Genomic DNA, 15,275 nt, shown 5'->3' on the forward strand with positions numbered 1-15,275 from the left:
GCCTGCAACCAAGGCATGTGCCCTGACTGGGAATCCAATGGGTGACTCTTTGGTTCGAAGGCTGGTGCATGTAAGTATTTTAGCTACTCCATTTCCTGTACTGTTCTTAACATCCTCCTGTCTATTCTGTACCTACCAATTTGTACTTCTTAATCCCTGCACCTTTCCCCCCATTCTTCTCCTTCCTGCTCCTAACTGATAACCCTCCAAATGATCTCCAAATCTATGATCCTCTTTCTATTCTGCTTGTTTGCTTAGTTTGTTTTTTAGATTCAATTGTTGATAGTTGTGAATTTATTGCCATTTTAAATGTTCATAGTCTTGATCTTCTTTTTCTTACATAAATCCCTTTAATATTTCATATAATAGCTTGGTGATGATGAACTCCTTTAGCTTTACCTTGTCTGGGAAGCACTTTATCTGTCCTTCCATTCTAAATGACAGCTTTGCGGGGTAGCATATCTAGGTTGCAGGTCCTTGCTTTTCATTACTTTGAATACTTCTTGCTGGTCCCTTCTCGCCTGCAAAGTTTCTTATGAGAAATCAGCTGACAGTCTATGGGAACTCCTTTGCAGGTAACTATCTCCTTTTCTCTTCCTGCTTTTAAGATTCTCTTTCTTTAACCTCTGGCATTTTAATTATGATGCGTGTTGCTGTGGTCCTCTCAGCGTTAGCCTTGTTTGGGGCTCTCTGTGCTTCTTGGCTTGTATGTCTATTTCCTTCACCAAATTAGGGAAGTTTTCTTTCATTATTTTTTCAAATAAATTTTCAGTTTCTTGCTCTCTCTCTTCTTCTGGCACCCCTACGATTTGAATGTTGGTACATTTGAAGATGTCCCAGAGGTTCCTTAAACTATCCTTACTTTTTTGGATTTTTTTTCTTCTTTATGCTTTAAATCATTGATTCAGTTCTCAGCTTCATCTATTCCACTGTTGGTTCCCTATAATTTTTTCTTTATTTCACTTAGTGTCACCTTCATTTCTACCTGGGTCTTTTGTATGCTGTTGAAGTTCCCTGAGTTTCTTAATAACCCATATTTTGAACTCTGCATCTGTTAGATCGCTTGTCTCCATTTTGTTTTATTCAGTTTCTGGAGTTTTGTTCTTTCTTTAATTTGGGCCATATTTCTTTGTCTCCTCATTTTGACAGCTTCCCTGTGTTTATTTCTGTGTATGAGGCAGAGCTGCTTTGACTCCCTGCCTTAGTAGTATGGCCTATTGCAGAAAAGTGTGCCAGTAAGTTGGATGAGGAGGAGCCTTAGGTAATGACCTAGGCAGGGCAACCTGTGTGAACCAGGTGGATGGAGTCTCTGATACAGTGTCGCTGTTCTGTGGCTCTATGTGAAAGTGGGCTCAGAAAGGGGACAGTGCTGCTGCTCGGCTGCTGGAGTTTTGTCTGGAAGGAAGCTGTCCTCAGGCACTTGCCCTGATGTCAGACACTTCAATTTCTTCCCGTTTGCTACTGGTGCCTCTCCAGCTGCCGCCCCCACTGCTGGAGCCCAGAGTGACTGAGTTTGCGTAAGTCCTAAATCTGTTGAGGGCTGTTTAAGAGGAGACTCCTGAGAATCCCACAGATTTTTTTCTGTTGCTCCAACCCCCACTGATTTTTACAGCCAGAAGTTATGGGGACTTAGTTACCTGGCACTGGAATCCTGGACTGGGTGGTCTGGTGTAGGGATGGGATCCCTTGCTCCTGAGGTATCCCTCCTGATTTTCATTCACCACTTGTGGGTAGGGACCACTTTTTCTCATCTCTGCATGAGTGTGCCTTCTTTAATTCCTTGGTAGTTGGACTTCCATACAGCTTGATTTTCCGACAATTCTGAGTGAGAGCTGTTTTGTAGTCTAGTTGTAGTCTTTGTTGTGGCTGTGCAAGGAGGATAGCCATGTTTACCTATGCCTCCATCTTGACCCTTATTATCCGACTTTTAAATTACTTTTTAATTAATTACTTTTTAATTGGGAGACTTTTTAAGTCTCCCAATCTCATAATTTTTAAAGTGCTGATTTTTAATTACAGCAACCCTAGTGGCCATGGAGTGGTATCTCATTGTGGCTTTGATTTGCATTTTCCTGATAGCTAATGTCGTTGAGTATCTTTTCATGTGCTTATTGGCCTTTGAACTTATTTTTTAACCTTTTCAATTTGATCATGACTTGACAAATATAAACTAAGCAACAGTAAAATAGTTAATGCCACCACAATGAGGAGACACTAAAATATCTGTATTTTTCAATAGCATAAGATAATGTTCCTCTTCAAGAATCTTTTTATTTTTATAAAACAGAAACAGTTATTCCTAAGTGTTTAATTAAAATGTTGCAGGTCATTTGTTAATAGGTCCTGTTTATTTCTTTAAAAAATTTTAAATTATTATATTTTTGTCATTACCAGTTATCCCTCCTGTACTGTTTATTTCTATTAGTATCTATTTTGGATTACAAATAACCCTAAACCTGATGTTTAGCATTCAACAATGTAAAGGACAGGTGGTTTGAAAAATACCATTGAAAAATTATTCTTCCCTTTCCCCAATAACTTTCAGCACAAATTCTTTTTAGGTAAAAAACAATATTACAAGAAATAAATTTAAATGCCTGGAAAAAGTCTCCCAGTCTCATAATTTTTAAAGTGCTGATTTCATAGAAAAGAATTTTTTTGCATATGACATATTTAGATATCGGAGTTGTTTTGTCCTACCAACATTGCATATATATTAGAAATCAGAGAAGAAAAAAATATTCTCACTTCTCTAACTTTAGCCTTAGTGGAAGCATAAACTCTAATTATTGGAAAGAATATAGTTTATAGAAAGATGATTTCAAAAAACCCTTTCACAATGCAACTATCTAGTAAAATTTCAAGGTTGTTGTAGGTTATGTTTCTTTTCACTCTTCTAGAAATTTTTTTAAAATGCTAAAACACCAAGATAAGCCCTTTCCTTTAGGTGTAACACACACACAATTTTACGTTAAATTAAAATCAAACTTACCAGCTTACTATTGAGTGTTTCCCCTACACTTTATTTTTTCAAATGTGAGATTCCCATACAGGCATTAAGATGTTTTTCAGATTAGTACTTAACCCCTTTGTACCTGCCTTTGAGGAGCATTTCTTCAAGGTTACAGCACATGGACCCAGTCAAGGGAGTTCATGTCTTTTGTCCCAGCCAAACATGCTCTGGTAGCCTCTACGAAAGTAACAGGTCTACCAGCCTTCACAGGTCAGTTTTAAATGTGCTGGGCAATCCGAACCTCCAGTCTCCAGCAGCCACTCAGCAAAGGCGCAGCCACATGAACCCAGATCTTCACTACAAACTCACTCCTTAGCTATGCCACATGTCAGAAGAGAAATAACTCAAATTCATCTGGAAATTTGAAAAAAATATGCCTATAGGAAATACATTTCCCCAAATAAAAATGCTTAGAAACACCAATAAAATGGTAAATGAAACAAATGAATACCTTGCATATTAATAGAATCTCTCAGAGGAAATGAAGGGGGTGGTGAAGATGGAGGAACTTAAAAAACAAAACAGAATACCAACTGAAACTAAGGGATTTGGAAATCTTCAGAGAAGGAATAAAAATCTTCTTTGATTGTCAAAATCATTTACCTTGAGACAGAAGGCCAGACCAGATGACCTTTCAAAATTCCTCAACAGACTCTTACACATTTATGATAACCATCTTATTTAGAGAGACTGTACCGTTATAAGCAAATTACTGGAGAAACGCTGTGTGGATGTTCCTTGTGTTATTTTTACCTGAGGAGGAGCCTTTTTCAGTAACACAAGAAGAGCCTGTAATACCAGATTCGAAAATCGAGGGCCAATAGGGACATAATCTGGAAGAGAAACACTATGTTTAGAGATTTGATACAGAAATGCACATATTCCAAACATTCAGATTTTTCTACAAGAGCAAACATAGGTCTAAAAACAGTCATGCAACTTACAGTAGTAAGAAAAAAATCTTCAATAACTTCAATGCATAAAATTATATAAGAACTTTTATCTGTAAATTTTTTTAAAAAGCTTCTAAATATACATTTTGGGTTCATGTAGACATATTCAGAGACAATTTTTTAAAAGAAGGAAAAACCTAGCTGTATTTACTAAACACTCCCCAGAGATCACTACAAACTATGGCAATACATTTCCCCAAGTACACAGGCAACAAAACACCACACTAGAAAACGGCCAGAAGGAAAAATGGCAAGTAACAGTAATGTAAGAAAGGTACTCTGATGTAACCAAAAAGATGTAAGAGCCACTGAGATTCGTCCTCAGATGGTGAAGAACAAAGAACTTTCTGAAAGAACTTCCCACCTGTTAAATGTCTAGCAGTCCTTTAAGATTTTGCACAAATGCCATCTCCCGAACTTCCTCTGCACATTGCGATGCACCCCCGCCCTGTGCTTACAGCTTCCTTCAGGAACCAGCCCTCTGAAGTCAAAAGTGATCCTTCCCTTTTCTGATTATCCAGAACAATGGCACATTCTACATGGCATTAATTTTGCCAATATATGTTATAATGACAGCATCTTATTTTTCTGAGACCTAATAATTCTAGCACTGAAAGGGCTCAGCAAATGCTTGTTGAATAAATGAACAAACAAGTACAGATAATAACTTCATACGAGTGAAAATATACTCAGAGGGCACACATTCCTGACATAGTAGTGTTGCTATGACCACACATCTCAATTGTGTTTAGATAAAGGAATGTACACAGAGCTATGAGTATGTGCCTAAAAGCTTTTAAAGAAATAATCCTATAAACTGGGCTGAAATGTATCAAAAATAGCAGGCCAAAAATCCTAGGTCACTAGATAAAACTATCAACTTAAAAAGACCTCACAGATACACCTGCTTTGCTTTATAACAAATATTGCCTTAGAAAACAACAACAAAAAATAACAGGACCTACCTAAAGCAAGCCTGAAAATCATGGGAAAAATGTAGTCAGACAGTTAACTTGAGATCGTTAAGCTACACCATTATGGACAGTTTAAGGAAGAAGGGATTAATCAGGTGTTAGACAGTATTTTCAGAAGTTTATTAAGTTACCAGGTGGGTTCAATTTCAACAAAGTTTATTACAACATCCTGAGCCATTGTTATAATAATAAGTTTACTCCAGATTATCTAATTTTTGCAATGGAGCAAATGTAAGCCCTGGCTGGCATGGTTCAGTAGATTGAGGGCTGGCTTGCAAACCAAAAGGCTGTTGGTTCAATTCCCAGTCGGGGCACATGCCTGGGTTGTGGGCTAGGCCCCCAGGCAGGGTGTGTGAGAGATACCGATAGACATACCTCTCATACATTGGTGCTTCTCTCCCTCTCTCCCTCCCTTCCCCTCTAAATAAATAAATAAAATCTTTAAGATGTGAAAGTAATACTTTTCTGGACTTTATTTGTAATTACCTCTTATGAGCTCGGTGCAGGGACTGTCTTATTCATCTCTGTATTCTGCAGTAATGCATTAAACACAGGAGATGTTTAGTAAATACTTTTAAAAATTACTATGGCACACTTTGAACTCTCACAGTGTCTCCCACATTACTACCCCATTTCAGTCTTCACAATTATTCTATGAAAGAAGTGAGGAAAGGATGCAGTCTCTGCTTTACATGAGCAGAAACCGAGGCAACGCAGAGCTTGCGGGTTCTGCCCCAGGTGTTACCTCGTGGCAGTTGTAAGCCCTCCTTTCACTAGTTCTGTCAAAGTTCCTAAGTGCAGCCTCTGAGCAATGGGCAATAAATACATCCACCAACAAAGATTACTGATCATCTATTGTGGGCAGGGAACTCTGTAGAAGGCACAAAATGTGATGAGGCAGGAGTCCTTGCACAAAAGCAGTTCAAAGTGAAGTTGTGATCACAGGCATACGTAACGTGGACACCATCACTGACTAGAGAGGGAAGAGATAATGTTACATTCCCTTATCAGACAAAGAAGGGCATTTGTGTTGCCTTATAGTGTATAAATGCCTGTTATTTTTCTCCTATGATTTGTGCAACATTGGCTATAAGGTGGCAGAGACAGTATGATGGCAAATGTTACGACTCACCAAGCAGTCTCTCGATGTCATCCACAACTACGCAACTGAGCTGGGATTTGTACGCATCGTCGAAGATCTGGAAGAAAGCAAAACCATTCATTATCTCACTGTTCTCCATAATTATGGCAACTTCCAAGAAGATAAAATTTAGTTAACTCTTGAGCAATGCCTGAACAATGCACAGTAAAACACCAATATTTCAGACTACACTAAATTAGAATTTAAAAGATAATAGGATTTTAAAATGAAAATAGTTCTTGCAATTAAAGTGAAAAAATTGAGGTATAAGGTAGTTAAATGACTTGCCCAAGGTGATACAGGGGGTCAGAGCTATGTCATATCTGGGATGCTGAGAAGAGACAAATTCCGTCAAGTTTGTTGTGAAGGTTTCTCCTATTTCAAGGAGCACGACTTAAGTGTTGTGGCTCAAGAGCCAGATGAAGCCACAAAGGATATGCAAATGTAACTGGGTGCCATTTCACTATAAGAACTGTGGCCCTATCAGGCAGGAATAACACTGAAAGAACAGAAGCTTGTCAACTCAAACCAGACCATAATGGTCAAAGTGTTCACAAAAGAACTAGAGCTGAGTATAAAGGATCAGACAGATCTGTTCTATCTTTAGAACCAATCAAAGACACCATGAAGACAATTGTCTTATGAGCACCCACGGCCTTAGACTGGCCCTTTTGTAACTCTGGGGATTCCTTTTCCAGCAACTGTGACTGAGGCTCAGTGCACCCTGTGGGTGTCATCTGTCAGAATTCACTCCTGCGTCCCACCCCAACCTCTCTGGTTGTTAAATAACCTCAGTGCACCAAGGAGGACTAACCCCCTCCCACACAATTTTGCTGGGGGAGGTACAATATTCCTTAGTAGGTATCTTTTAACTATACAAGATAAAAAATTAGGTATAGAAATAAACTAAATCAACCTGTAATATTAATATTTTTCATACTAAGTTTAAAGACAACCTGTGTACACTTGGTCTTTAAAGTATTTATAACAATTAAGAAAATTTACCATATTAGATTACTAGATTAGCCTTGTTAGTTTAATTTAAAATATGCAATTGAATAATTAATTTTACATTGGAAGGTCAAAGATAATTTTAATAGCCTTGCAAATGGTAAAGACAATCTAAGATTAACTATATTATGTATTAAGTTATTATTAAATAAATGTAATTATATACTTTAAAATTAGAATGATTTTTGTTAGACCAAAACTGATGTACTTCAAAGAGAAAATATTTTAAGTGTGGAAATAGGGTTTAAGATATTTTTTAAAATTATATTAAATTGTAAAAGTCCCCTTTTAAGTAATTGCCAAATTTTTCTAGACTTATAAAGAGATGTACATAGGCTTTTTAAAAGTTAGTTTACTTTTGTTTTAAAAAGTAAGTCTTCCATAATTTTGATATGTTGAATTTTAATTTTTTAGACCTTAAATTAGCTATATGGTCTTTTCTATACTCAAAAGTCACCTTCAAAGACGCAAAAAAAACCCCCAAAACAAAAAGCCAAACTCCCATTGACAACCTGACAGGGAAATCCCTCCCCAGTGGAACTGATCCACCTGCGCTGCCTGCGTCAAAGGAGGCGCAAAGGAAGCGTGCTGGGAGGAAGAGCTGGGCCGCTCTCCTCCCCACCGTTCCCTCCAGCCCTCAGTCACTCTCCCACACCGCGTCACAGCCCCATCCACCCTTTGGTCCTTAGCTATCTGCCTCCCCACTGTGAGGGAGATAAAAATGATAAAATGTATCATTTCTGGAAGGAGCTTTAAGAGTCACTGCTTGATTCTCCAATACCTGGCACAGAACAATACTTACTAAGGATACTGGCTCAATGATGTCAGTGGCTGAAACTACACAGATTCTGAATCTATCTTGTCTCTCTTCTCCTTTGGTAGCCTTTTGTGTACAAACAGTGTATATATTGTGGGTTCACTGTACCTTTCCCTGTATTAGACTAGATTGTGAATCTCGGGTGGCAAGTACTCCTAACAATCTCTGTGTCCTCAACATCACCTAATGCAACACCTTACCAGAAAATAATCAGCGAATATTCACTGACGGAATAAATTTAAATTTGAGTAGGAATGTCAGGTACGTAGTTGGAGAGGCACAGGTGAAGTCAGGGTAGGACAGTGCCCTCCGGGCCCTGCTGGCTAAAACCATGAGAAGGGATGAGCTCTTCAAGGAGAAGTGGTAGAGGCAGAGAATAAAGAGCTAAGGGCTGAGTCTTGGGTCATTTATTCATTCAACAAATATTCTTTACGTGTCAAACATTAATGAAGGTAATAAAGAGAGTAAAGAATAAGACAGTATGATTCTACCTTCACAAAGCTTAGAGTAGGGGAAGCAGATCACATGTATCCAGGACAAGCATGACATTATGCGAGAGGAAGTAAATTCGAGATGATACAGCGGCACAGAGCGAGGGAGGTGCGGTGGTCGTGGGCGGTTCCCAGATACAGCCTGGTCTCCTTCTGGCACGTGGTTGGACTGTACTTCCTTACCCTCTCTCAAGAACGATTATGGGGCTTGCTCTGGTTAATGGAATGTGAATGGAAATCTATCGTTTTCTGGAAGGAGGTTTAAGAGTCACGGCCTGATTCCCCATACCCCCTTTCTCCTGACTTGGCTCTCACGGAATCACACGTGAGATGCAGCCTCCACTATGACAGGCATGAACCATGAGCAAGAAATAAACTCTCTTGGGTGAAGCTACTGAAATTTTGGGGTTGTTCATTGTTGTAGCATAACCTGGCTTATTCTGACTGCTACGGGGATTATGGAGTCAACACTATGCTCCTAAATTTAGGAAATGACGTTTAAGTGGAGACCCGAAGGATGGGCTACCAGTGGAAAACAGGGAAGAAAGTGTTCTAAGCAGAGCGTACTGAATATGGGAAGGTACGGTGGTGAGAAAATTCAGGAGCACTGCGGGGACTGACACAGAGATGACGCATCAAGTGAAGAGTGTCAATGTTGGGGCGGCGGGTGGTGGGATGGTGGGCGAGAGACGAAGCAGAAGAGAAATGGGAGAGACAATGGAAAAGCTTAAAGCAATTCCCCCAGGGCTCTTTGCTGTTTTTGAAGACTGAACCAATACAGCAGCCAATATGGTATCTTATAAATACAGGTGATTTCAAGAAGTCATCGAAAACAATGCTTTGTTCTTTCAAGTATTTTTCAGAATTTTTCTAAAGGCTCTGATGCAAGAATAGAATTCTGTCAAGCTATAATATTGTGGATTAGAGCCATGGGGGCCCAAGGACAATACATTTCTACATTTTCCCCAAATCGGCCCTTCTCCTTTCTCAAAAACAATGCAGAGTTTACATGGCAACAGGGACCTCACTAAGAACATTGCTTGGGTCTAAATATTGCTATGTAGCCTCACCAACTTATCTCAGATGCTGTGATTCATGAAGCATTACAAATCACTTCACAGTTGACTGCATGGGCTAGAACACGTTAAGAAAAAAAGTACCTACAGCAGTCATTCAATGTAAGGGAGTTTTTTTTACAGACAGCTCTTAATGTACTAATTAGTATCACGGGGAGAGGACACTCACAGGTAACTCTTAACAGCATACGAACCATGACAAAGGCAGTGCAATTCCAGTTGTGACTTGACCAGTTTCAGTTGACCAGTCAACTGAAACTCCTTTGGGTAGCAACTTGCTCTAATTTAAATACACACACCCCTTGCACTTCTCACACACTGCTTCCCTTATCTAGTCAAAAGTGCAGTATAGGGTCATGCAGACTTCCTCGGATTCCTGTTTTCTGCTTAATCTCAGCTGCTTCCGTTTGCGCTTCCCAGCCCAGGCCCCAGCAGAGTCACTAAGAAGACACTCAGATTCAACTGGCAAGTATATGGGATAAGCTGCCAGACTAAAATACACATGAGACACTTACATATTACTCCGGATGTTCTACCACAACTTTAGATAGATAAATCCGAAAATAACTCGAGGAAAAGATGCAAAAGGTAAAATTGCACAAACTGTCCCGGCTGGAACACTGTACCCAGCAGGAGTGCCCAACTTCGCAGCAGTAGCTACGCATAGGCAGCGCGGGCTCCAGGTCGGATGACGCCAACGCAACAGTTCCCCAGGTGCGCTGAACTGCGGCTAATGGTTGTATCTTACGGAAGCTCTAGCAAAATTAATTTAAATTCTGATCCTCTTATTTATGAAGATGAAAGTATAATGCTCAAGCCCTTTCTTGCTGGAGAGGTTATCACTAGGGGATCACCTAAGTTGTCATGCAAACCAGGACACTTGAAAGGGGAGAGCTGTTAGTAATCACACTGGAACAACAGGTAAAAACCAGGATTGCTCAAAGCAAATTGGGGTGTATGATCATCCTACTTTTATTGGGGAGTTTCCTGTAGAGCAGGTAAAATGATCAGTGTGTGGATATAAATATGATACATGTGTATGTATATAGTCTTAAAGTCAGGTGAGAAGTCTGAAAGAGAAAGCTAAAGAAAAAATGGGAAGAATTGAAGAAAAAGTGTGAAAAGGAATGGCGTGTGAAAAGTGAACATGGGAACAATGAAGACTATTCTAGAAGACGAACAACATTTCTAGAAAATGGAATCCCACGGTCTCCAGGCTGTGGACATAACGAGGCTGTCATGACACTCTCTGGTGCCACCTCTCTTGTGTGCAAAGGCAGGCAGTGGTCCTAAGAGACAATCCACAATGTGGGGAGCCTGGGTTGGCGGCAAGAGCAGGCTGGACGCACTCTGGGCACTGAGGAAAAGGGGGTGTGGGGCTCCAGATACACAGGGGTGGGAGGCAGGTCTGAATACAGTCCTCAAAGACACGGCAAGCTCTCAAGGCACACAGCTCACTCCTGGAACCTTCCGACACGTGGGAAGCCACCTGCGCGCAAGGGGCGGGGCAGCAGCTGCAGACTCCGAAGTCTACATGAATACAAATGGGAACACGCCAGCATTAGCTCCAGGTTAATCCTCGCCTCTCAGAGTTACAAACCACAGTAAAGCGAGTTCCAAGTAGGTTCTGGCCTCCATTTTCTACAACCCCGTTAGTGCTCTAAGGTGAGTGAAGCCAAATTCTCTGCTTCTTCGGGGGCTGAAAGAGTTCATCTCAATTCTGAAGTGGTTGGCGTGAAGTACCGAGTTAGTGCAAATCTGATGATTTAGAAAATCCCTAACGCAGTAAATCTGTCAACGATCTGTTGAGAGCATACTCCAGTCATATTCGGTAGCACATAAAAACGTAAATGAGCAAATTCAAATCAGTGCTATCAGTAATAATCTCTAGTTTCTAAAAATAACTTGGGAGTAGACCAAGCACACATTAGCTGTCTTCTAATGAAACTGCCTCAGGAAGTGGACCTAAACTTTTGGCAAAGCACTAACGATTCCTGGAATGACCTTAAAATCCTTTATTTGTTCTCCCTGCTTTTCAGGAAAAAATCCTTACATTTTCATATAACACGAGCCACAGAGTGAGGTATTCTTAATACTATGAAAAGTCACAAGGTCTGAAAGTTCTACTAAAGATCTGTACCATCTTCCTTGTTGTCTCAAACAAACACAAATGCCAAAGGGCAAAGGGGCCTTAAATGAAACAACAGGCCCCGAGCCGTGCAGGGACCTGCAGTCACCTCCAGGGTGTTCTCTCCTCTCAGTCAATACCTGCACAAACTTCGACAAACGAGCAACATGATATATTAGGATGTTAACCCAAAACGTCCAAATTCTGTTGCTTAGTAACTGCTGTCAAAAGATCCAATTTCCAGCTCTCCTCTTTGTACGGACTGAACCATGAAAAGGGGGGATTAGGCCCCATGGTTCTGTTCGGTGCAGACGACAATCTGCAGTGGGATTTACAGGAGGAGGATATTCAAAGAAGATTATTTCTTTCTTGCAAAGCCAGTGGAAAGGAAAATTCCTTCCATTAATTTTCATTCCTTTAAAAAGCAAGACTACATTATGTTATTCATGGGTATAGTTTTATAAATCACTAATATTTTTACCTAGTTTTATTCAAATAATTTAGTCACATCAGATTGGTTTATTTCTTCTCAGTACTAATTGTGAACTTGAAAAGCATCAAGATTAGGTAATTAGTTAAAATAAAATTCTGTTGCTTTGCTCTTTTGTTCATTTAATGCCACTAATAGAACTAGTACAATAAATTTTTAAAAAGCATAGATGCAAAAACAAATAATGGAGTTAAAACAGTAAGATAAAACGAGGTTGAAAAAACAAACATAAATAGGGTAAGGAGACCTGGGAGGACCTCAAGCATCTGAGGTCTCATATAATGGAACATACTCCCGCCCCGCCGTGCGGGCAGCACCGCACACAGCTGCAGCCGGGCTGGGAGGTCGCTCTGTGGAGGGAGAGCTTATAATCAAACTCAGGGCACTATAAGGTGAATTTTAAATTAATGGAGAATAAACGACTTACATACATTTTAATACCATCCGTATGTGAACACAAATCAATTGCTTAATTACAGTGAAAATGAATGAAAATGAATATCCATTTTCACTGTATATAATGAATATCAGTGAAAGATATTCATTAAAGCAAAGTCTAAATGACCCTCTCTACTAACAAAAACTCTTATCTTTTACTTTAAGTAATAAAATGGTATATAAAGATATTCTATGAATTAACTATTCAGACCATTCCTCTTTAACAAAAATTAATGTTATTATATTTCTGAGTTTTACGAACTACTACCATTGTAAAACATTTTGAAAACTCTTTAAAAATTGAGCATTTAGTCATGAAAATGTAGCTGAAGAAATAACTAAGTGCCAATCTTTTAAATTAGCAAAAAAATGAAATTAGCAAAAAAAAAAAACCCGCTCACTATCAAGTGTGCTTGAGGGTCTAAGGAAACCGACACTCGGACGGCGGGGCGACTGGTGTGACTCAGCTCAAGTTTCTGAAAAGAAGTGGGCTCCTATAAATCATTACTATTTTGACATATGAGTTTTGATAGCAATAGTATAAAAACCTTTAAATTGTTCATATTTTTACCTCGGCAGTACCAATTCTGAGGATCTATCCTAGGGAATAACCAAAAGTGCTGTACAATAATGATGATAAGTGAAAATAACCACTATACTTTATTAGGCACGTATTGTATCCCCAGGCACTGGGTGATACTTCACATAAATTACCATTTCACTTAATTCTCATAACTCTATGAGGCAGCTATTATTACTATGATATTAATTTTCTAGCTGAGCAAACAGAGGCTTATAGTCAAGAGCTGGTAAATGTGGCGGAGCTGGGATTCCAACTCGGATCTATCCGAAACCTAAACCTAGGTTCTCAGCCAGTAAAATATGCTATGCTAAGAAAACTCTAGTAAGAAGATGGGGGCAATAATTTCTATAGTTTGGTAGCTCTACAGCATAATTATTTATAATTGTGAAAAAAACCTGGAAACAACCTAAATGTTCAATAAAAAGGGAATATTTAAATGAATACTACATGGCTATTAGCTTAGCATAATATTGAGGTAAATTTTAATAACACTAAAAAACGTCTGTGACATATTAAGTGAAAAAAGCAGGTTTAAAACAACATGGCCAATGCGATCCCTGACACATAATGTGTGTGTGTCCGCGTAGAGAAGGCTGAAGGGCAAACATGGACTTGTTTTTATTTTCTTATGTCCTTTTCTACAGTTTCTAATTATTTTTGCAATTAGAAAAACTACATCTAGGGGTGGAATGGGGGAAACACTTACAGAGAAAGAACTGTCCTCTCCAGAATAAAATGATTATAAATTATCTGTGCTCTGAAAAAAGACATTAAAACATCTTCTCCCCGCCAGCACACTGCAGGTGAAGGGAAGGCGACGGTGTGGGGGAGGGAGATCAGAACTACTCACGAATGGCGTTCATAGCTCACTTTCAAAAGCGACCTGGAAGACTTGGCACCTCCAGGCTGGTTTGCGCCCTCCGGCTTTTGTCAGCCTATCACTGGGCAACAATGTGAAAATTATTTGCAGGGGAAGATTCTGCAATATTTCTAATATAGTTCTAAGACACCTATGCTTCATTCTTTCTCTGTTCTGTACTGTAGTTTCAGGAAACAATGTTATTTTCCTCAAGGAAAATAAAAAATTGAATATGTATTTCTTCTACTGCTGAAGCAGAAATAATTTTGTAACTTGAAAAATGCATGGATGATCCAGACAGGGAATCATGAATTGAGACAATTTTGAATAAGCTTGTATAGACACTTATTTTCATACTCCTTAGCCTTCTACTCATTTAAAACTCTGCCTTGAAAGGCTTCAACAATTTCAAGATTAAATCATAAGTTATTATGCCATTAATTTAACCATTTAAGCCTCCAAAATCAGCATATACTTTCCCCCCTCAAGTCAATTTGCAAGAGATTAAAATAATAAAAATGATAATATCTCACACTTACAAAGCAGCTTTGATCTGCAGGAGTCTAAAGTACTTTTTAAAAACTTTTATAGAAAAACTAAGACCATCCACTCACATCTCAGAGTACATCTGAGGCAGGCGCTGGCAGCTGGTGAGCAGCAATGGAGTAACTTACCATCTGCACAGAAGACGACTATTTTTGACAAGTGTGAGGAAGAGATGGAGTTAGAGACATGCCAACAGAATTAGCTGTTAATTAAAAGGTAAACTTAATGACCACAGATTCCAAGGGCATTGAATTTATGATTCTAAAACTATGTAAATTTTCACCAGAGGAAGTGGCTTAATGGTTTGCTTTAGAGGAGGAGGAAAAAACAACAAAAAACCAAAGAAAACTAACCCCTGCCTACATCAGAAAAATTATTGGTCCTCTTTATTCTGTCCAGAATCACGAGTGGATACTGTTGGTTTCACACCAGACACAGAATAAACTATGATATTTAAGTTCTTTTTGTGTCTAGAAGCATTTCCCTCTCTCTCATACTCAGTTCCAAAGATCCTCGTTGGGAACATTTCTCTCCCATTTCAGTGGGCAGAACTGGACCCTGCTCCAACCTCTGCCTCCTCCATCCACCTCAAGCCCCCTACAGAAATAATTTTCTGCCATCTGCACAAACAAGAGACTAACTTTTCAAACATATTGTTTTGGAGTCAGCTTCCTCTTAAATGTGGTTTTCTTTTTCAGTCTCTTCCCTAAAGAAAAACTGGAGCGACTCCATCCTGGAGGGCCCCTGGGCGTGGT

General features: G+C 39.3%; 1 protein-coding gene across 2 annotated transcripts in view; it reads right to left on the minus strand.

The window, feature by feature from the left end:
- NSF (N-ethylmaleimide sensitive factor, vesicle fusing ATPase) overlaps positions 1 to 15,275 on the minus strand; it is a 139,392-nt gene that overhangs the window by 23,221 nt on the left and 100,896 nt on the right. For both annotated transcript variants that reach the window (XM_037069717.1, XM_037069718.1), the window contains exons 16-17: positions 6,073 to 6,139; positions 3,767 to 3,846 (exon numbers count right to left, since the gene is read on the minus strand). In XM_037069717.1, the coding sequence (XP_036925612.1) occupies positions 3,767 to 3,846; positions 6,073 to 6,139 (147 nt within the window). The remainder of the gene's footprint in view (positions 1 to 3,766; positions 3,847 to 6,072; positions 6,140 to 15,275) is intronic.

The sequence above is a fragment of the Sturnira hondurensis genome, unplaced genomic scaffold, assembly GCF_014824575.4.
Source record: "Sturnira hondurensis isolate 20B ecotype Veracruz unplaced genomic scaffold, ASM1482457v3 Scaffold0018728, whole genome shotgun sequence".
Classification (NCBI taxonomy): domain Eukaryota; kingdom Metazoa; phylum Chordata; class Mammalia; order Chiroptera; family Phyllostomidae; genus Sturnira; species Sturnira hondurensis.